Source organism: Mytilus californianus, unplaced genomic scaffold (assembly GCF_021869535.1).
Source record: "Mytilus californianus isolate M0D057914Y unplaced genomic scaffold, xbMytCali1.0.p SCAF_5, whole genome shotgun sequence".
In the NCBI taxonomy this organism is placed as follows: Eukaryota; Metazoa; Mollusca; class Bivalvia; order Mytilida; family Mytilidae; genus Mytilus; species Mytilus californianus.
In genome coordinates, this window is record NW_026262701.1 from 48,833,285 (window position 1) to 48,857,385 (window position 24,101).

At 36.0% G+C, this 24,101-nt stretch overlaps 1 protein-coding gene across 4 annotated transcripts in view; it reads left to right on the plus strand.

Annotated features, from left to right (window-relative positions):
* LOC127702407 (zinc transporter ZIP12-like) overlaps positions 1-12,115 on the plus strand; it is a 36,546-nt gene extending 24,431 nt beyond the window's left edge. For all 4 annotated transcript variants that reach the window (XM_052206608.1, XM_052206609.1, XM_052206607.1 and 1 more), the window contains 8 exons: positions 1,167-1,342; positions 2,006-2,138; positions 3,002-3,057; positions 4,030-4,125; positions 7,492-7,546; positions 7,865-8,017; positions 8,906-9,093; positions 10,080-12,115. In XM_052206608.1, coding sequence (XP_052062568.1) covers positions 1,167-1,342; positions 2,006-2,138; positions 3,002-3,057; positions 4,030-4,125; positions 7,492-7,546; positions 7,865-8,017; positions 8,906-9,093; positions 10,080-10,205 — 983 coding nt within the window. In that variant the 3' untranslated portion in view covers positions 10,206-12,115. The remainder of the gene's footprint in view (positions 1-1,166; positions 1,343-2,005; positions 2,139-3,001; positions 3,058-4,029; positions 4,126-7,491; positions 7,547-7,864; positions 8,018-8,905; positions 9,094-10,079) is intronic.
* The last annotated feature ends 11,986 nt before the right edge of the window (positions 12,116-24,101 follow it).

The window sequence follows — 24,101 nt, forward strand, 5'->3', positions numbered from 1 at the left end:
GTCATGATCTCACTCTCAATTTCCATGTCAATTTAAAATTATTTGTAGACCGCTATCGCTTGAATAAATGTTACAGCTTTACTTTGTACCTTCATAGCAATTGTTGTTTTGTTGCAGTTATATTCATTTCAAAAAAATATTCTAAATGACTATTCAAAGAATGTGGTTTTCAAGCTCATATATAATAAGTTGCCGATATTCTTTAAAACTCATTGATTTATTTATGAAGAAGATCACATGAAGATACAAAGGGGAGATAACACATCATAATAAATCGAAAAAAGGAGAACAACACCACGACCAAAAGGAAAAGACATAAACAGAATCCAATAAACACGTATTTGTCTTTATAAACCGGAAATGAAGGACTGGATTGCAAATACGACAAATGAAACATATTCGTTATAGTATATGACACATATGTTCCTCTTCCGGAGTACCTGAGTTCATCCCAGGACTTTTGCAGGGTTCGTGTTGCTCAATCTTTATTTGTCTGTGCTATGTTTTTTTATTGTTGTTTGTCTTTGTGTCGTTTTTCGTTTGGCCATGTGTTGCCTAACTTTATCGGAGTTGTGGTTTTCTATTGCCCCCTTGGTGTCCTCTCTGTTTTTTGACAAATTAATAGCGACAGTTGATTACCGATGTTTAAATATCATAACTCCGATTAGATTGTACAAATCAAGGTAGAAAAACAAAACCTGCGGGATTTACATGAACTCGGAGCGAGACTGGGTATGTCGACAGGGTTAACTAACATCTCTTGTATCGCTTCAATCTCCCTCCATACGAATCTACACTCAGATAAAATGGTATAACAAAGTATGATGGCGTCTGTAAGACACCATGAAGAAGAGGACTGAAGCTTTACCACCGACAATCGTTTTTTCAATATATTACATGTAAGCAGCAATCCTATTGCATGGAAATCATGCTAGTGATTGCCAGCCCTGGAAATCGAACCAAATAGCAATTTCTTTTCTACAAAAATAGCATGTGTTAGGCAGCAGAATTTGTGGGGGGGGGAGGGGTCGTTTAAACATAATAAACGCACTGCAAACAATATGTCCTTGCTTTAAAGTCATCTTTGTACTTCATTTTTGTTATTTTAATTTCATCTCAAAATATATTTTCAATACTATGTTACTCCTTTAATGTATTTCTTTCAGTCTATGGTTATGGTATCTTAGCTAATGCAATATGTTGTGTATGTTCTATTTGTGGAGCTGCCGTTTTGCCATGTGCTAAACGGTTCTCAAATGCATACCACGTGTTTTTGTCTGTTTTTATGGGATTAGCTGTTGGGACATTGTTTACAGGGGCAGTGGTTCATCTTATTCCTGAGGTGAGTTCAATATTTCATCTTGGCAAGGTCATCTGAATTGGACAGATTAAAATAAATATGAAAAAAGAGTATGTTTTTTGTTACATTTTGTAATATATTCAGAATAGTGCTGTATTAAAACAACAAAATCGTTGTGGCACAATATCGTACAATTGAAACATTCCAAAACCTATATATTTAAGTGTTTATTTTTATTCATTCACGTGATATAATGCTGCGTTAAGAATCTAACAAATAATGTATATAGTATGTTATAATATCATTACAAGTTAACAATATATCAAAAAACTCTGATTTTATTTTAGTTTGATTTAATCATTTTATTTGTCTCTCAAATAAGTGTAAATGTAATACATTGTTGTAATTTTCCATGAAATGTTGGGGCCCATTAAATTCAACCTTCAACTTCAGTAGAAAATAAGTAGACACCAAATAAATCATGGAGAGTAATTAAACTTAACTCATCATGTTGATAGATAATGAAATAGAGTCACTCCCTGAATTCCATGAACCAATTGTTTGACAAATTTTCGATATTTATATATCGAGAGAATAAAAACAAGTATATTTTGTTCTTTTTTCTGTTTATGTTATAGACTTTAAGAGTCAACTTTTGTTTTGTTTTTTTTTTTTTATTATTTTTCATTTTTTTGTTTTTTATAGGCTTTAGGGGTCCATGGGCATTCTGATCACGAGCATGAACACGAGGATAACAGTACAGAGCACGGACATGACGATCACGAAGCAGGGATCCATGTTGAAAATTACATATGGTATACAATGGTTGTATTACTGGGTAGGTGTTGTTAAGTAAGCTTTACATAAAATAAAGTAGTATCCTAAAGTATTATTATAACTATGAATAAGGACTCAGTGATCACCATAAAAAAACAATCAAACGGACATTTCTGTACCAACAACATATCAATTTTAAGAAAAATATAAGCACTTGAAATTCGAGATTTGATGAATTTAAGACGAATGTACAAGCAAGAACGTTTATCATTTTAATTTTTTTATGTAATTTCTATGTAACTCTTCATCTATTTTAAAAGAATTTATTCAGTAATATTTCAGGAGATAAGAGATAAAAGCATTTTTTTTTTTCGATTTTCAGTTCAAGTGTAACATACCACAGCTGTATGCAATACTTGAAAACAATCTGTGAATAAACTCATCATAGATACCAGGATTGAAATTTTGTATATGCGCCAGACGCGCGTTTCGTCTACAAAAGACTCATCAGTGACGCTCGAATCACTGAAATTACCTTTATACCGTATCTTGACCTTAAGTTTATTAAAATCTAACAACGTTAATATTGTATTTGAATTTAAGGTGGTACCCAACACCTTGACTAATATTAATTTGGCTCGTTTAATTTTCATAAAATTTTGACAAAATGTTTACTTTGACCCTTTGACAAAAATATAAAAATTTCAAAAAATTTGAACCAACCACTTTATCAGAAAAATTTCGTTGGTTATATAGTAGTTTGACAAACACTAATTTTGATCATTGAGAAGCTTAATATATCCTTAACAATACAACGTAATTAAAACGTTTAGCTGATTTTTACAGAGTTATCTCCCTGTAGTGTTAGGTACCACCTTAATATGACTTTCATAAAATGAATACTTTTGTTTATATTTTTTATAGGAACGTACGCATTTTATCTTCTGGAAATGATAATGACTTTTCTGAAAAAAAGAAAGGTAATTTGATAGATGTGTATGTGAAAGTTTGTTTCTTTTTTTTTTCGCTTATTTTCTTTTCTTTTTTTTTCTCTTTTGTTTTTGGGAGGGGTCTGTTAAATGTTTTGAAAGCTTATGATTTATAACATTATAGTATACTTTCGACATCCACCTCAATTATACCTTACGAATATTTCATTAGAAAGAGACTGAAGCTTTCTTGTAGATTATCTATGAATTTATCCGGCTACTCTTTCCTTATGAATGGAATACACTTGTTTTAAAATTCCATGGCGTATATATTCTTCTTCTTCTTCTTCTTCTTCTTTTTCTTCTTCTTCAAAATAAGCTACCTGGTAAGTAGCATGAATAAAACAGTGATATCGGGAAAAGGAAAGTAGTTTTCCTTTCGTTCAGTTGGTTGACATATATAAGCAAGAAGATTTGGTATGAGTACCAATGAGACAACTCTCCATCCAAGTCATAATGAATAAAAACTTAACAAATATAGGTCAAAGTACGGCCTTCAACACGGAGCCTTGGCTCACACCGAACAGCAAGCTCTAATCTATATCAAAAACGAGAAACGAGAAACACTTATGAACCACACCAACAAACGACAACCACTGAACAACAGGCTCCTGACTAGGGACTTCCTCCTTTTTGACTTTAGCTTGGAGTTCGGTATTATTTTTTATTATGCTGTACTATCATCATACTATTATATATGATTGAAAGTTACTTAAATTAACAATTCAGTGGTAATTTTAATAGGAACACGAAAACTACAAACAGGCGTTTTATTATTACAAATTGGTACCAATTAAGCCTCCTGTACAATAAATACTATTATCATATTGTTACTCTTTTACTTTTTGGCTTTTGTTTTTAATTATTATTCAACAAGGTTTATTTACACATTTAATATCGGAATAGTTTTTACATGGAAATGATTAAAATGAAATGACAGATAAACATGTATATTTTTTACAGGGACTTATATCAGAAATCCCAACAACAACTGAACCAGGAGCAGCAACCCTCGGGAACCTTGATAGTGATTCCAAAAGATCAAAAGACTTGTACAGTGTATGTACGCGTTTATTCGTCATTGTATATCTCTGCATCAAATGTCGTGATGAACATGTGTTAATTTCCGATTGTCGTCGTCAAATTTTAATGGTTTCTCTCATATTAGGCCATACATCTTATTTTAGAGAGCTAAACTTTACAAAAAAAGAAAAGATTGTAAAATAAGGGGATGTGGTATAATTGCCAATGAGACAATTACGCAACATATCCCAAATGAAGCAAACTCCAGTTTTATAATTGTACAGTTTCCATATGTATGTAGCAATGAAATTATCTATGAATAAACGAAGATATGCGGACATTTCAATGAGGAAATAACATAACTACTCAAGAAAACCAGAAAATAAAAATTTTAAAAGTGATCCACAATCATGTATCTTCGTGTAAGGCTGACTGTACCAGAATATTACCTCAGACTTCTATCCTCAGTTTACGGGGATGGTTCATACTAGACTGAAGTAGATCAAAAGCTCTCATCAAGATATACATATCAACCCTTCTTAGGCGTAATGACATTTGTTATGACATTTTCGAAGAATGTTCAAGAAAGATCTACGAGAAACTAAGCAAACTTTGCAATAGTGTATCACCGATATTTCATATAAACAAAGTCACTTTTAAAATATATGTTGGTAAGACAAGTTTCTTGTATAAAATCTCTCCCTTACAAAACAAGTGAAATGGGAAATGATTTTTTTAAAAACAGTTAGATTCCTCCAATTATATTTAAAAGAAGTAGAATCTACTGGTTCAAAAAGCTCATTGGGTTCATTAAGGCGTTAAGTGAAATAAATAACTATATTTTGCCAAAAATATAATAATAGAAAAATAAAGTTTAATTGGTCATTATTTTTTATACACTTTAAATACCATTGAAATTGTTCTTAGGTCAAAAGTCACGAGTCTCTTTGACCCTATTAAATAAATTAATCAAGACTGGCAAATCACAACGATTTATGTACAAAATATTTCGACTACTCTTGTATGTTGCATTAAACTCAAACAATTAGCTTGTTCTTGGAGTTAAGTATCTTTCAATAATGTAAGACAAATTTCTGTTATATTTATTTCACCAGCGGCGTATATTTCAGGTAGTCTATACTGTAATTGATAGTGTCCTTTATTTTGTCATTGTACGAAAAATAAGGTTTTTTTTAATAAAAAGACAACATGAGAAGCGACAAATGCTGTTAACGTCCACGTCCGGATGTCTCTGGTGGATAGTTGTCTCATTGGGTATGGGTTTTGTTGAAGGTCTGACGTTGACACTTGTCCTTGTGCTTTAGTCTCTGGTGGATAGTAGTCTCATTGGGTATGGGCTTTGTTGAAGGTCTGACGTTGACACTTGTTCTTGTGCTTTAGTCTCTGGTGGATAGTAGTCTCATTGGGTATGGGTTTTGTTGAAGGTCTGACGTTGACACTTGTCATTGTGCTTTAGTCTCTGGTGGATAGTAGTCTCATTGGGTATGGGTTTTGTTGAAGGTCTGACGTTGACACTTGTCCTTGTGCTTTAGTCTCTGTTGGATAGTAGTCTCATTGGGTATGGGTTTTGTTGAAGGTCTGACGTTGACACTTGTCCTTGTGCTTTAGTCTCTGGTGGATAGTAGTCTCATTGGGTATGGGTTTTGTTGAAGGTCTGACGTTGACACTTGTCCTTGTGCTTTAGTCGCTGGTGGATAGTAGTCTTATTGGGTATTGGTTTTGTTGAAGGTCTGACGTTGACACTTGTCCTTGTGCTTTAGTCTCTGGTGGATAGTTGTCTCATTGGGTATGGGTTTTGTTGAAGGTCTTACGGTGAAACTAGTCTTGTCATTGTGCTTTAGTCTCTAGTGGATAGTAGTCTCATTGGGTATGGGTTTTGTTGAAGGTCTTACGGTGACAATAGTCTTGTCCTTGTGCTTTGGTCTCTGGTGACCTTGTGCTTTGGTCTCTGGTGGATAGTAGTCTCATTTGGGTATGGGTTTTGTTGAAGGTCTTACGGTGACACTAGTCTTGTCCTTGTGCTTTGGTCTCTGGTGACCTTGTGCTTTGGTCTCTGTTGGATAGTATTCTCATTTGGGTATGGGTTTTGTTGAAGGTCTTACGGTGAAACTAGTCTTGTCATTGTGCTTTGGTCTCTGGTGGATAGTAGTCTCATTATATACTGCAGCTGTGCTATTTGCGCAGTCAAATTGCATTGACCGTATAATCATTTGTGATATACAGTCACTGACCGTATATCGCCTTGTTTATGACGTTGAAAATGCGTTTCCGTAGAGTTTTATTTATGACGTCGTTCGCTCCAAATTATAAAATAATGGTTTTAACCCTAAATATTTCATTTGAAACAGTTGTAGGAGTTGCAGTATATAAAGAATAACCATACATTGTCTCGAAATATAAATTGTATTTGTACTCGGCTCAAAACAGGATAGAAGTGCTCGGCAAAGCCTCGCTTTCTACCTGTTTCTAAGCCTTGTACAAATAAAATTTATATTTCGAGAAATGTATGGTTATTCTATATGGGTATGGGTCCTGACGGTAACACTTGTCCATGTGGTTTGGTTTCTAGTGGATAGTTGTCTCAGTCATGCCACATCTCTTAATTTCTGTATAGTAAGTTATACTTTATCTAGTGCGCTACCTATCAGTCATACTTTTAAGATGTTTGTATAATGTAATCATTTTCTCTGGTGAAAGGGAGGTAACTTATTTTGAATTATGTTTTGTGCACCTTATATAAACATTGCACCATTTGTTCCGAGTGTTTCAAAAAACATAGATTCACTGACCATTTTTTGTCATTTTGGAAATTAGTTACTGTCGTGAGATTTTCCACAGTCCCTGTTGAATTTATTTGCATCTTTTCTAGACTCGGGCAATACAGAGCTCCGAGATGACAACTGTTACAGAAATTTGTCTTTTGTTTGAAACCCTTATTTTTACCTCTAGATGACTTTATTTTGTGTCGTTGGATTGCTGTCTCATTAACATGTTTCGTCCATTATTTATTAATCTCGTACCATTATTTCAGCATGATTGTCAATTTCAATAGTAAAACTACGTTTGTGCATTCTATGTGCGTCAAATTTTGAAAGAGAATCAGAAAAATAAACGTTACCATGAAATGGTGGTTTATATTTTAATATAGATGTTTGTACACAACCAAACACAAATGATACAGACGTGTATATTTTCTAAACAAAACGCAAAAGAAAATGAGGAACAAGTTTGAAAACTTTTACATATTGTTTATTTCAGGGGGTTGGCAAAATAAGCATTATTGTAGTTTGAAAACGATCTTTTATATGTATACTGTTTATATATAGTCTAATGTTTTCGTCGCAACTATATATTTATTTAGATTTTTTGTTTTTGATACAGGTCAATTCAAATGGTAAAGTTGATTTAGGATCTGAAGACTTGGAAAAAGAAAATGGTAAACTTTATATCATTATCGCATATTATTATGGTGGATTGAACTTTAAGAAAATATGTTAAAAGTTTTAGGGATTCAATCGACAACGAGATTTCCAACCTCAATTAAACCTGTATTTGTCGTTAATTTACCTGACATTAAGCCACATATCATGCTATATATTTTATTATCTTTTTCGTGTTTTATATGTGATTTCATTTGAAACACATCTGTTGAATATTCAGTGTCATTAATATTCATATTGTATTGACAATGCCGTCGATACCATATATAGTTAAATATATATTTGTTTAAACCAATATATTTGAATACACACAGGTATAGCCCCACTAGCATACATGATAATAATCGGAGATGCCATACACAATACTACCGATGGTCTGGTGTTGGGAGCAGCTTTCTCGAGCGATATAGCTGATGGGATTGGTCTTACTATAGCTATATTCTGTCACGAATTACCACAGGAATTAGGTAATTTTAATACTATAGTTATTCACAAATTCACACAGAAATTAAATATTTTCTATTGCTATAGCCAGTCGCGAATTACCACAAGTCGCTCACGTTTCACCATCAAAGATATATAAATAAAAAAATCATATGACGTCTATTTTTTTTTAAACCGCAAACAGGTTGAGCTTAGTAGATAATTGCGTGGTGCTCTTTTTCAAATAAAACAACCTTTTTTTTCAATCTGAACAATCTGATGTATAATTGAAGCTAATGATTCGAGCGTCACTGATGAGTCTTTTGTAGACGAAACACGTCAGGCGTACAAAATTTTAATCCTGGTCTCTATGATGAGATTATTGTCATACTATTCATATAAAGCGTGTGTTTTAATTTATTGAATAAATTACATTTCCTTAACTATACTAAATTATTTCTATTGTACTTGCTCACTTCGTACGTTTCCCTTCAAAATTTGCTAGCACTGAAATCTTAAAGCCAAGCAACAAACCAATATAAATCAATCTACTGTAACAGTTCTCAGCACTCTGGAATATACATCCATATACTTTACCGCATTATATCTCTCATGGTACGGAAAATAACACTTTCTAACTTTGCTGCGTCCGGAACGTTTATTCTGGCAGGGAAAGGCAGACCGGAGCGGCCGACCCGGTGACCAAGTGATAACAAAATATCAAGGTTCCGATTTGTCAGCGGGAAGAAAATGTTCAGGTCGCGAGTCTGGATTTACTTAAAGAAGGGACGCTAAAACCGAAAACTTTGAAATCCAAGAATGTTTAAACGCTGAAATGACAAAAGTTCAAAGTTAAATAAATGACAATATCGATCATCCTTAGCCGGACTACTCATAAAATCTTTTTTATACAACTTATTTTATTTTTGTAGGTGACTTTGCTGTACTTATTACAAGTGGTTTGTCATTCTGGCAGGCTATATTGGCCAATTTGTTCTCGTCATTGACAGCCTTCATTGGTTTCTTTATTGGTGTACAGGTAGCGTCGTATGCAACTGCCGTCAACTGGATTTATGCGGTAACAGCAGGAAATTTCCTGTACATATCCCTCGTTGATATGGTAAGAATGAACAACAACAAACAACATCTTTAACATTAAGTTTTTTGTTGTTTTTTAAGTTTTTATAGGAGGGACAAGTTCAGGCAAAATGTGCACAAAAGCATTGAAGACAATGGTTTAGGCCATGTTATATGTTAAATTGTGAACACTAAATTTTGGTCAAAAAATGACAAAAAAACATCAAATAATAGCGTTGTTTTAAGCTGTCAAAAGTTTTTCCCGGTGTTTTTATTACAAACAGAGTAATCACATGATTAATTCAACAAAACTGAAATCAGTGTCCCCATCATTTTTTTTAAAAATAATTTAAACTAAAACTAATTTAAGCCTAGCAACAGCTTACATGTAACAAACTTTTAAAAGTGGCTGTGTCTTAAACTAAGGATCATGTTTTCCTTATTGCTATGTCGTACTCTAATCTTATATACACCAATCTCGTTCTCGTTCTTGTCCCATGTTTATGACTTGAACTAAGAAGAAAAAACAAAACAATAGCATGCATCCCATAATTTGCATTTAGGTCATGTTAAAACTGTCAGATTTATGCGCTTATGACGAAGATAAATCAGGCAGCAAATTTAGTATGACTTAAAGTTAAGAAATGAATGCTTCCTTTTGTAATTTTATTGGGGTGTAAAAGTGTTTACCGAAGCACATTTTGTATCATTTTATAAATGTGTGCACGATCAACACTTTCACAACCCTATCAAATTTCACCAAGAAGCATTCATTTCTTATAATTACATTTTTACGCTAAGACCATGAAAAAAAAGTTTGATCTCGTTTTTATTTTATTTAACTGTGCACTTCTTTGTGGAAGCGCGTGTCATCACGAATATAACATTAATTTTCACTTTGATATGAAGGTTAATTTTTGAATGACGCGCGATTTTGTTAGCTAATCAAACTAAGGGATTCACGTGAAACCATACATGTAATGTAATCATTATGATATAAGTATATAGTAGTCTGTCTTATCATTTCAGTTACCAGAGCTAATGAAGTTAGGGACTAAAAGTTGGAAGACCTTCTGTTATCACAACATCGGAATAATAACTGGTGCCTTTATCTTAGTTGTTGTAGCAGTTTTTGAGGAGCACATAGAAGTATGATACCGATAGACAATTACAAACCAATAATCACTCGTTTTGCTTAGATACTCCACGTTTTCAAAAACAAGACATGATATTTATTATTTATCTATATTTATTTGATATATTAGAATATATTTAGAACGTCTATTTCCTTTTTAGCTCACACAACCCAAAGGGCCATGTGAGCTTTGTCATCGCTTTGCGTCCGTCGTCCGTCCGTCATCTGTTGTCCATCGTCCATAAATTTTTCGTTAAAAAAATCTTCACTTCTGAGAATACTAAATGACTTGAAACCAGAATTTGTATGCTTCATCTGTAGGATGTCAACTATAAATTGTGTGATTTTCGTCCAAGTTGATCATCCAATAAGGCCGCCGTGTCTAAAAATATAACATAACGACCAAACTACAGTATCGGGCAATATCTCTAAAATTTTAGCCATATTACACTGACATGATACAAATGGTAAACACAAAAACCTCTATATACCTTGAAAATTTTGGAAAAATCTGTCCACCTGTTTTGGAGTTATTTCCCCTGAAATGTTAATTTTAACTTTTTAGCATTTCCTTTAAAGCGTAATTGCAAAAATTATCAGCATGACAAGATTGATCCTTCCAGGAAATTGGTGAAAATCTAACTTCTTTATTTGGAGTAATTGTCCCTGATATATATTTTTTTCCAACTGTTATCAGTTGCAGGCTTTATCGCGAAAACTATAGGAACTAGGTTAAAAGTGTAAAGGGCAAAAAGGTTCAACACGACAAGATATACATGTATTGTACACTAAAAATTGGAGAAAAATTTGTCAATCCATTATAGATTTATTGACCCTAACATAATCTTTCTTGCAGTTTTTGAATTTTATTTTAAAAAATATGGGAGCTAAGTTAAAAATTTAATTTGCAAAAAAGGTTAAGCACGACAAGATAGTTTAACCCTGGAAATTTCAGAAACATCTGTCAACCCGTTTTTGAGTTGCCCCCGAAATATACATTTTTCCAATTTTTCACTTTTTTGTTGTTGTTTTTTTAAAAACTAGAGGAGCTATGTTAAAAGTTTAAACTATAAAAGTGATAAGTATGACAATATCTATCTTCTCTTGTATTTTTGGCAACCTATTTGGAGTTATTGCTCCTGAAATACTGGTTTTACTATGTTTTGTAGCTTTTGCGGTTATCTAAAAACTTATAGGACCTAGTTTAAACATGTAAATTACAAAAAGATCAAAAACACAAAGAGTAACTATACTATGTGCATATAAAATTCCTACTTAGCAAACTTGCTATTTTCTTCATAGATGAGCGATGTAGGCACATGTGTGCCTCTTATTTTATATTTTTGAAGTTATTTGTACTGAATAGGGTATATTGTGTGTTAATACATATTTTTACAAGATGATATTCTAAGAAATTTGTATCAGCTTCATTAGAGTCCGTAACAATGAAATTCAATACAGTGATTATCGTTATATGATTTTTCACTGATTGAATTATTATCTATATAGGAGAGTCTGTATAGAGGGATCATCATTCTTGATATTATTAAATAATTTGTACAATTTTCTGTATAATATCTACTTTAGCACCACATTATTCCTTATTGTTGGCCTCTTGTTTTCTATTCTAAATCAATTAATCTTATCCAGGCACTCACGTATTATTATATATTAGTATGTTATATAGGTGTTTTAAGCTTCAACATCACAGTAGGAATATGTTCCGCTAAACACAATGTAGTAAAAAGAAGTTTATTTCTGCATTGATTTGGTGTGCAGATCTTACTTTTTATCTGACAGCCAAATCCAATCACAACAGACTATTTGCTGTGCATTGCGATATAAATTAACCGATTAGAACGCAGTTGTATTTGCTGTTTTTTTTTATGTATTTATTTTAAACCTTTTTTTAAATAAAGTTGAGACTTTACATTTTGTTTGTGCTTTCATTCCTGATTTGCTGATTGGTTTTCGTAGCAAAATTCGCGATCGAGACGAGCACGCTACTACCACGCAACAGTCGACAACACAATGGTCAAATGAAAAAGACAAACAGCAGTTCACTAATACCACACAGAAAATTTACAATTTGGCAACAAGAATCCAACAACGGTGATGAATGGATGTACTCCAGATTGGTCAGTAGTAAAAGTAGTCTACAGAGTTTAAATGCTTTTAGATGAAAGTCACCATAAAACCGGCAAGTAGTGCATTTGCATGAGTAATAATACATAACTGTTTTACAATTTGGGAAAATGTTCCCCTTGTGAACGCATAATAATTGTTACCATTTAAAGAAATGTTCTACATAGGAACATCGTAACGTTTATTTGGGGAACACATATTAGTGAAGTGTTCTTCTGGTGACTACATAAACATATTGTCAACTAACTACTTAGGAGAATACTACAAAAGAGAAACCATTGAGTCCTTTATTATGTGTTCCCCAGAGGAACAATACAATGTTACCAAGGGGAACATTTCACTAAATAGTAAATAAAAATCGGAATGGCATAAACTACAAATGAAAAGTGATTAAGTGCGGCAATGGACATTCCTTGCTTTTTATACATCACCTGTCATGCAATAAAAAGGAGTAAGATTTAAACATATATATATATGGTATAAACTAACTCCATTGAAAAGGTCGGTTTACAAAAATTTTCATTTCCTCAAATTCAAGTCCTTTGCCATTTTGTAAGCAATTATAATCAAAACACTTCGGTTTTTTAAATAAAACCGTTGCTAGGTACAAAATATGTCATAAAAACACACAAGTTCACAATTTTCTGCAAAATATCTAATGGTTAACAAACCGTCTTCACCTTTAAATGACACTCCTTTAAATAATGTTATTAACTCGGTTATCAATAATACTAATAATGATATTAATAATATTACTTTTTGGCAGGGTGAGTGTAGTGCTCAAATTCTTTATTACCTTGAACTTTACAGTTCATCGGTGTCAATATAAAATTTCAAAGTAAACAAGTTAACAAGTAAACAGACAGAGAATGTTCATGTTACAATATTGTCTCTGATTTTAAAATTAAATGCAGTAAAAATGTATTTTCCTGAATTGGTTAACTGTTTGATGTTCATTATATATACTCAAAAATTCAATATATTTAAACACTTGGCCTAGAAAAGTAATATTTCTTAATGAATTTTACTCTAATTAGATATAAGAAGATGTGGTATGAGTGCCAATGAGACAACTCTACATCCAAGTCACAATTTGTAAAAGTAAACCATTATAGGTCAAAGTACGGCCTTCAACACGGAGCCTTTGCTCACACCGAACAGCTATCTATAAAGGGACCCCAAAATGACTAGTGTAAAACCATTCAAACAGGAAAACCAACGGTCTAATCTATATAAAAAACGAGAAACGAGAAACACTTATGAACCACATCAACAAACGACAACCACTGAACATCTAAGTTCCTAATATTTCGGACACACTAAGATAAAACGGAATTCTCTTCAATACAGTATAGTATACAGAGTGTAGTGGGCAATATGACAGACTGTTGTGAAAGTTGGGTTGGATAACTATTACACCTTTTCTGTTCAGGGATTTTAGACATTTTATAATCGAAAATACGCTATTAAAATTAAACTGAATGGATCATTATAACACAAGCTGATAAAAAGACAAACTTTAACTACAGGCGAAGATCTTTAGTTGAATGATCTAGCAAATTGAATTAAAAACAACCTTCTTTGGTTGCGTATTATCTCTCAAAAATTCATGTAACTAGTTTGAAAAATAACCATGTGAACAAAATTTACAATTCAGGAGGAAAAGTCGTTTATACATGATAAACTACAGTTGAAATAGATTATAGAAGAAAAAGGGACATTGACGTTCAATGCTAGTATTTAGAGTACCTGTACATAAACAAATATGAATCATACAGGACACAATGCAAACTAATGAAATAAAAGGGTATACATCTTTTTTATTACTACCTGTAACGTCTATGTTATATAGGCACCTACGTTTAATATTGTATTTATGTTGTGTCATAGAGCAAACTTATTCGTTCAGTGTATTTTTACTTGTTTTTGTTTAAATGTCTTTTTGATCGAGTTAAGCCATTTCAATTGATATTTTATAGCGTGTCTTTTTATGTTGTAATTAATGTTACACTACTGTCTCAGGTCAGGGTGAAGGTTGGCGCCTGTTAAAACGTTTAAACCCGTTGCATTTTTATGCACCTATCCTAAGTCAGGAGCCTGTTATTAAGTGGTTGTCGTTTGTTTGTGTGGTTCATAGGTGTTTCTCGTTTCTCGTTTTTTATATAGATTAGACCGTTGGTTTTCCTGTTTGAATTGTTTTACACTAGTCATTTTGAGCCCTTTATAGCTTGCTGTTCGGTGTGAGTCAAGGCTCCGTGTTGAAGCCCGTACTTTGACCTATAATTGTTATTTTTGTATACATTGTGACTTGGATGGAGAGTTGTCGCATTGGCACTCATACCACATCTTCTTATTTATATAGTATATCGGTTCATGACACACACTCACTGCGCCCAAATGAAAAAAACAACAGCAAATGATTCTCACTTTTATTTCTGTTTTGCATCTGGAAGTGAGACCTTTAACCTGAAGAAAAAACAATCACCTCGCTGCAACTCGTCCCTAGCACTCTATTAGCAGAATTGTTTGCTAGATGTCGACCACTGTACATCTGTCCATTTAAGAAAGCATCTGCGAGGTAGTATCTACAAAATTTCAATAACATTTTCCAGGGAAATATAACACATACTGCTAAATAATGAAACGCCGACAACCATGCATACTGTAACATACAGAAACAAAATAAATATCACAACAACTACGGAGCATAGCAAAATATATGTTAGATAACTTGACAGGAAATTTTCTATGAATTCATGTGGACAGCATACTGATTTCAATAAACAAACTGTCCAAAAGCAAGAAAATAAAGTAACACACATTAAATGAAAGATGATATTTCAAGAATTAATTCGTCATAACTGTTAAAACAATAAGAGCACACACGTCAAGCACGAGGAAACTTTTGATGACCTCCACAAAGCACAAGAAAAAAACACTGTTAATGTAATGGAACAGAAAAGATATGGTGTATCAATTCATGACAACAGACAACCCCAAGCAAACATGATATCAGACAACCCAACGCAAACATAACAGCAGACAACCCAACGGAAATATGACAGCAGACTACCCAACGCAAACATAACAGCAGACAACCCAACACAAACGTGACAGCAGACAACCGAACGCAAACATGACAGCAGACAACCCAACGCAAATATGACAGCAGACAATCCAACACAAACGTGTCAGCAGACAACCTAACACAAACGTGACAGCAGACAACCCAACACAAACGTGACAGCAGACAACCCAACACAAACGTGACATCAGACAACACAACACAAACGTGACTTCAGACAACTCCCCACAAACGTGACAGCAGACAACCCAACACAAACGTGACAGTAGACAACCCAACACAAACGTGACAGTAGACAACCCAACACAACGTGACATCAGACAACCCAACACAAACGTGACAGCAGCCAACTCCACACAAACGTAACAGCAGACAACACCACGCAAACGTGACATTAGACAACCCCACACAAACGTGACAGCAGACAACCAAATACAAACGTGACAGCAGACAAACCAACACAAACGTGACAGTAGACAACTCCACACAAACGTGACATCAGACAGCCCAACACAAACGTGACAGCAGACAACCCCACACAAACGTGACAGCAGACAACCCAATACAAACGTGACAGCAGACAACCCAACACAAACGTGACAGTAGACAACCCAACACAAACGTGACAGTAGACAACCCAACACAAACGTGAAATTACACACCCTAACAGAAACATGACATCAGACAACTCAACACAAACGTGACAGTAGTCAACTCTCCACATTCGTGACAGCAGACAACACCACGCAAACGTAACATCAGACAACCCCACACACACGTGACAGCAGACAACCAAACTAAAATGTGACATCAGACAAACCAACACAAACATGACAGTAGACAACTCCACCCAAACGTGGCAGCAGACAACACCACACAAACGTGACAGCAGACAACCCAACACAAACGTGACAGCAGACAATCCAACACAAACGTGTCAGCAGACAACTCCACATAAACGTGACAGCAGACAACCCAACACAAACGTGACAGCAGACAACCCAACACAAACGTGACAGCAGACAACCCAACACAAACCTGACAGCAGACAACTCCACTCAAACGTGACAGCAGACAACCAAACACAAAAGTGACAGCAGACAACCAAACACAAAAAGTAACATCGGACAACCCAACACGAACGTGACATCGGACAACCCAACACAAACGTGACATCGGACAACTCTACACAAACGTGACAGCAGACAACCCAACACAAACGTGACAGCAGACAACTCCACACAAAGGTGACATCAGAAAACCCCACACAAACGTGATATCAGACAACCCAACACAAACGTGACAGCGGTCAACCGAACACAAACGTGACAGCAGTCAACTCCACAAAAACGTGACAGCAGACAACCAAACACAAAAGTGACAGCAGACAACCAAACACAAAAGTGAAATCGGACAACCCAACACAAACGTGACATCAGGACATAGACAACCACACGCAAACCTGATATCAGACAACCCAACACAAACGTGACATCAGACAACCCAACACAAACGTGACAGCAGTCAACTCCACACAAACGTGAGAGCAGGCAACCAAACACAAACGTGACAGCAGACAACCAAACACAAACGTGACAGCAAACAACCAAACACAAACGTGACAGTAGACAATCTAACACAATCGTGACAGCAGACAATCCAACACAAACGTGACAGCAAACAAATCCACACAACTGTGACAGCAGACAACCCAACACAAACGTGACAGCAGACAACCCAACACAAACCTGACATCAGACAACCCAACACAAACGTGACATCAGACAACCCAACACAAACGTGACAGCAGACAACCAAACAAAAACGTGACAGCAGACAACCAAACACAAACGTGACAGCAGACAACCAAACACAAACGTGACAGCAGACAACCAAACGCAAACGTGACAGTAGACAACTCCACCCAAACGTGACAGCAGACAACACCACACAAACGTGACAGCAGGCAACCCAACACAAACGTGACAGCAGACAATCCAACACAAACGTGACAGCAGACAACTCCACACAAACGTGAGAGCAGACAACCCAACACAAACGTCACAGCAGACAACCAAACACAAACGTGACAGCAGACAACCCAACACAAACGTCACAGCAGACAACCAAACACAAACGTGACAGCAGACATCCCAACACAAACGTCACAGCAGACAACCAAACACAAACCTGACAGCAGAAAACTCCACTCAAACGTGACAGCAGACAACCAAACACAAAAGTGACAGCAGACAACCAAACACAAAAGTGACATCGGACAACCCCACACAAACGTGACATCGGACAATCCAACACAAACGTGAATGCAGACAACCAAACACAAAAGTGGCAACAGACAACCAAACACAAACGTGACATCGGTCAACCCAACACAAACGTAACATCGGACAACACAAAACACAAATGTGACATCGGACAATCCAACACAAACGTGACATTAGACAACTCCACACAAACGTGACATCAGACAACCCAACACAAACGTTACAGTAGACAACCCAACACAAACGTGACAGCAGACAACTCCACACAAACGTGACAGCAGACAACCAAACACAAAAGTAACAGCAGACAACCAAACACAAAAGTGACATCGGACAACCCAACACAAACGTGACATTAGACAATCCCACGCAAACGTGACATCAGACAAACCAACACAAACGTGACAGCAGTCAACTCCACACAAACGTGACAGCAGACAACCCAACACAAACGTGACAGCAGACAACCCAACACAAACGTGACATCAGACAACCCAACACAAACGTGACATCAGACAACCCAACAGAAACGTGGAAGCAGTCAACTCGACACAAACGTGACAGCAGACAACACCACGCAAACGTGACATCAGACAACCCCACACAAACGTGACAGCAGACACCCCAACACAAACGTGACAGCAGACAATCGAACACAAACGTGACAGCAGACAAATCAACACAAACGTGACAGCAGACAACCCAACACAAACGTGACAGTAGCTATAGACAACCCAACACAAACATGACAGCAGACAACCCAACACAAACGTGACATTAGACAACCCTACGCAAACGTGACATCAGACAAACCAACACAAACGTGACAGCAGTCAACTCCACACAAACGTGACAGCAGACAACCCAACACAAACGTGACAGCAGACAACCCAACACAAACGTGACAGCAGACAACCCAACACAAACGTAACATCAGACAACCCAACACAAACGTGACATCAGACAACCCAACAGAAACGTGACAACAGTCAACTCGACACAAACGTGACAGCAGACAACACCACGCAAACGTGACATCAGACAACCCCACACAAACGTGACATCAGACAATCCCACGCAAACGTGACAGCAGACAACCCAACACAAACGTGACAGCAGTCAACTCCACGCAAACGTGACAGCAAACAACCAATTACAAAAGTGACAGCAGACAACCAAACACAAAAGAGAAATTGGACAACCCAACACAAACGTGATATCAGGACACAGACAACCCCACGCAAACCTGACATCAGACAACCCAACACAAACGTGACATCAGACCACCAAACACAAACGTGACAGCAGTCAACTCCACACAAACGTGACAGCAGACAAGCAAACACAAACGTGACAGCAGACAAGCAAACACAAACGTGACAGCAGACAACCAAACACAAACGTGACATCAGACAACCCAACAGAAACGTGGCAGCAGACAACCCAACACAAACGTGACAGCAGACAACCCCACACAAACGTGACAGCAGTCAACTCCACACAAACGTGACAGCAGACAACCAAACAATAAAGTGACAGCAGACAACCAAACACAAACGTGACATCGGACAACCCAACACAAACGTGACATCAGACAACCCAACGCAAACGTGACATCAGACAACCCAACACAAACGTGACAGCAGACAACCAAACACACACGTGACAGCTGACAACACCAAAAAAACGTGACAGCAGACAACTCAACACAAACGTGACAGCAGACAACCAAACACAAACGTGACAGCAGACAACCAAACACAAAAGTGACATCGGACAACCCAACACAAACGTGACATCAGACAACCCAACACAAACGTGACAGCAGACAACCCAACACAAACGTGACAGCAGACAACCCAACACAAACGTGACATCAGACAACACCACGCAAACGTGACATTAGACAACCAAACACAAAAGTGACATCGGACAACCCAACACAAACATGACAGCAGACAACCCCACGCAAACGTGACAGCAGACAACCCAACGCAAACGAAAAAACCAAAGGCAAAGAAAGCAGTCTTAAACCTTTGTCCATCGGTCAAGTTGACTGGAAATAAGTTAAATCTTTGTCCATCGGTCAAGTTGGTTGGAAAAAAATTTAATTGTTATCCATCGGTCAATTTGGCTGGGAAAAAGTTAAATCCTTCAAGTTAATCCATAATTCACACAATATTTTGTTATATATGAAGAGCGATAAATCTCTTTCTTTTCTAGATAGCTGATCGTTCCCCTAAAAAATATCAATTACTGTTGTAGTTTAAACAAATGTAAGAACTTATTTTGTATTAAATACTTCAGTATCTTCCGGCTATCTTATACGTTAGATAAGAAGGAAAATATATTAATAATTCAATGTAGACATTGAGTGCAAAGTGGTGATTATTTTGAATTTGATTGACAAAGTCGAAGGAGCCTAACAATATCATATTAATAATTTTAATATTAAATATAAATCAATTGTTTTAAAAACAATTGTTAAACGGTCTTTCCCCTCCGAAACATGATTAATTGGTTTTCTGGTTGGTTGGTTGGTTGGTTGGTCGATTGATTGATTAATTGATTGATTGATTGATTGATTGATTGCATGGCACTTTCTCGGTACGACGCAGCTAACTTAAATAACGCCTATATTCTGACCGGACGTGACTGCGTCCTTATTCATCCCGCACAGCCAAACGGACGCCTGAGATGTCCTTATAAAAATTGATCCTAGCATCATTCGTTTATAAATTTTCTCTAGTTTCTATGTTACCTCGGACTTCCATTTTTCATCTATTTGTTGTGTATGCATTTTGATTGAAATTGTAGGAAAACAGAGTAAATTTTATCTTGGAAGTTTTATTTTCCTTATTTGGATATGGAATGTTTTATTCTAAATTTAGGTCCGCGCGCGAGATGGTGTTGTGAAGTCACGTGACCCTCGAATATATATGTCTGGAGTTTCTTTTCAGGGGAGACCGTTGAACAGAGCACATGTGTATTGATCAGAGAAACACGATAACTATTGTTTTTATTTTGTACAGGTCATTGATGTCGGATCACGCATACATATTACGTACACATGTTTATGGGAGCACAGATTTGTATTTTAATGCATGTTTAGAAATTTGATTGTAGGATTTCAGTAATATTTACGAACTTAAAGGAGCGATTTCTACGACATTGATTTTAATTTCGCAATCAAGCGGACCGCACGTGTCTCATCGATTAATTTCAGAAAATACATGAATTGGAGCAGATTTTTGCAGGGATGGATTTCTATTTCAGAAAGAAATTTGTACATAAGAAGGATTGGCATTTTACAGTATAATGTACGGGACTAAAAGCGATTTTCTTTTCATAGAAATGGGATAACTTAAAAAAAAATCAGTTGAAAAAAAGGGGGGGGGGAGTGTAGTGGTAGACTGTGGTTGATAATTGAGATAAGAAACATTTACAACATGATAGCTGCAAAGTTTGAAGTTTTGATAAGTAATTTGTTGATTCGACCATAATAGGGACATTGACCCTGCAATAAAATGACGCGTACCATTTCGACAAAAATTTTCTAGTAAACACCTGTCGCGACAAACTTTTTGGTTAAATTGTTTTGTCGATATCTATAACTCTTTCTAGGAAGAAGCGATATGAACTTAATGTAAAAAATCACAACATGACCTTGACCTTTGACCTTGACCTAGTTTTCTATTCTTTAGGACCAAGGACCTCAAATCAACAGACTCTAGGTCTCTATCACTTGTGGTTTACCAGTTACACATGCATATCACTTATTTCAAATGCATTAGGGGAAATAACTCTCATATGGAGTGTTCGTATGGCTTCGGTCAAAATTGAACAAATCATGCGAAGGATATAACCAGCAATTTTATAAAATAAATTTGTCGCTTTCTGATACGGTTACGGAGGAGATGCAGTCACAAGGAAAACAGTGTTCGGGGAGATAACTCCTACAAAGAAAAGTATTCTGTTACGCAGGGTGAATTTTCAAAGGCGCATAAACTGTTCGATATCATATACCAAACATCTAAGCGACATCTTGCGAAACAAAATTTATACGCAAGAAATAAAAGTGGCGGAAGAAGAAAAAAAAAAATAATAATAATCAGAACAAATACAATAGGTCTTTCCACAGAAAAGTGGAAAGACCTAATTATAATGATTATATTCATTATTATTTTCACCATTATTGATATTATTAGTAGTAGTATCATCATTAGGTATAACTATCTATCTAAATATAAGATTTTCATAAACTTTTCAATTTCGAGACATTTAAGATCAGTATCAAGCATCTCTCCATATGACATGCGCCATTATATAAATAACACACAGCTAAGAGGCTGATAGAGCAGATTGTTACCCCGAGAAAACATTGTCAACTGAGGCAAAGCCAAGGCTGACAATGTCTTTTCGAGGGGTAGCAATCTGCTCTATCACCCTCTCAGATATGTGTTATTTAATTTATTATACTGAATGTTCAGTTATTACTGTCGATTAAATTTCAAATTCAAAGTAATAAACTATGACGTCTTGTACATAACAACCATCCGTATTTAATAAAGCGCACACTTGATCAAGCGTCTCCGTGAAGGGTAATAGAGTATTTGTCATAGGATAGAGTCGTATTTAATAAAGCGCACATTTGATCAAGCGTCTCCATGAAGGGTAATAGAGTAAATTAATACCCTCGTATTAGCCAATCAGTATAATAAATCACACTATGGTCTAGCGCTAGAGATGTAAAGTCTAGCGCTGGAGATGTAAAGTCTAGCGCTGGAGATGTAAATTCCAGCGCTGAAGATGTAAAGTCTAGCACTGGAGATGTAAAGTCTACCGCTGGAGATGTAAAGTCCAGCGCTGGAGATCTTAAGTCTAGCGCTGGAGATGTAAAGTCAAGCGCTGAAGATGTAAAGTCTAGCGCTGGAGATGTAAAGTCAAGCGCTGAAGATGTAAAGTCTAGCGCTGGGGATGTAAAGTCTAGCGCTGGAGATGTGTAAAATCTAGCGCTGGAGATATGCAAAGTCTAGAGCTGGAGATGTAAAGTCAAGCGCTGGAAATGTAAAGTCCAGCGCTGGAGATGTAAAGTCAAGCGCTGGAGATGTAAAGTCTAGCGCTGGAGATGTAAAATCAAGCGCTGGAGATGTAAAGTCCAGCGCTGAAGATGTAAAGTCAAGCACTGGAGATATAAAGTCTAGCGCTGGAGATGTAAAGTCAAGCGCTGGAAATGTAAAGTCCAGCGCTGGAGATGTAAAGTCCAGCGCTGAAGATGTAAAGTCTAGCGCTGAAGATATAAAGTGTAGCACTGAAGATGTAAAGTCAAGCGCTGGAGATGTAAAGTCTATCGCTAGAAATGTAAAATCGTGTTTTATAGCGTGTTGCAAATAAGGATGCAAGAAAGGGATCAACTTATTTTTGTGTATTTTCACCTTGGACTTAATTACAAGGAAATATTATAAATCCTTAATGAAAAACACAGGATTGGCATTTCTTTGTGTCACCTAAAAAGGCTGTTGGCTAGCTTTGGATTATACAGAAGGAAACATTACTCTGATCTACTAGACGTAGCCATGTTTATTCATGAACAAGTACAAGAGTCCGGACAGCTGAATGGATACCGCTGGATGCACCTAAAATGTTTGCACAGTGGACTGACCGTAAGAAAAGAAACAGTGCGACTTTTAATGCGTGCTTTAAATCCTGGTGGTGTTAATAACAGATTGAAGCGAAAACTTAAGAGACGGGAATATAATGGTCAAGGGCCAAACTTTATATGGCATCTAGATTCTTACGATAAACTGAAGCCTTTCGGATTTTGCATTAATGGATGCATTGACGGTTACTCCAGATTTATTGTATGGCTACATGTTAACAGAACAAGCAGCGACACTCGGGTAATTGCCGGATATTATATTAAAGCTGTTATAAGAAATAATGGCGTACCGTTGAGAATGCGCGGTGACCTAGGGACAGAAAACACACACACAGCTCAGATGCAAACGTTTTTCCATCGAAATGATCATAGGAATACATTCATATATGGTACTAGCCAACCCAACCAGCGTATAGAAAGTTGGTGGAGTGTACTTAGAAGAGAAAATACAGATTTCTGGATCTCACTGTTTCAAACTTTCAAGAAGGATGGATTTTATACCGGGGATTTCATCGACAAAAATCTTCTCCAGTTTTGTTTCATGAAACTTTTGAAGGTATGATAAACATATACTATGTACCATTACTATCTTTAATGTTCTATTTGCTGTTCAATGGACAACCAACCATTACATATCCTACTGAGTACATGTATTATTACACAAAATGGAAAATGTATCTATGAATGTAATTTTTCAATCCGTTTACATAACCAAAATTGATTGTCTCTAAAATTTAAAAAT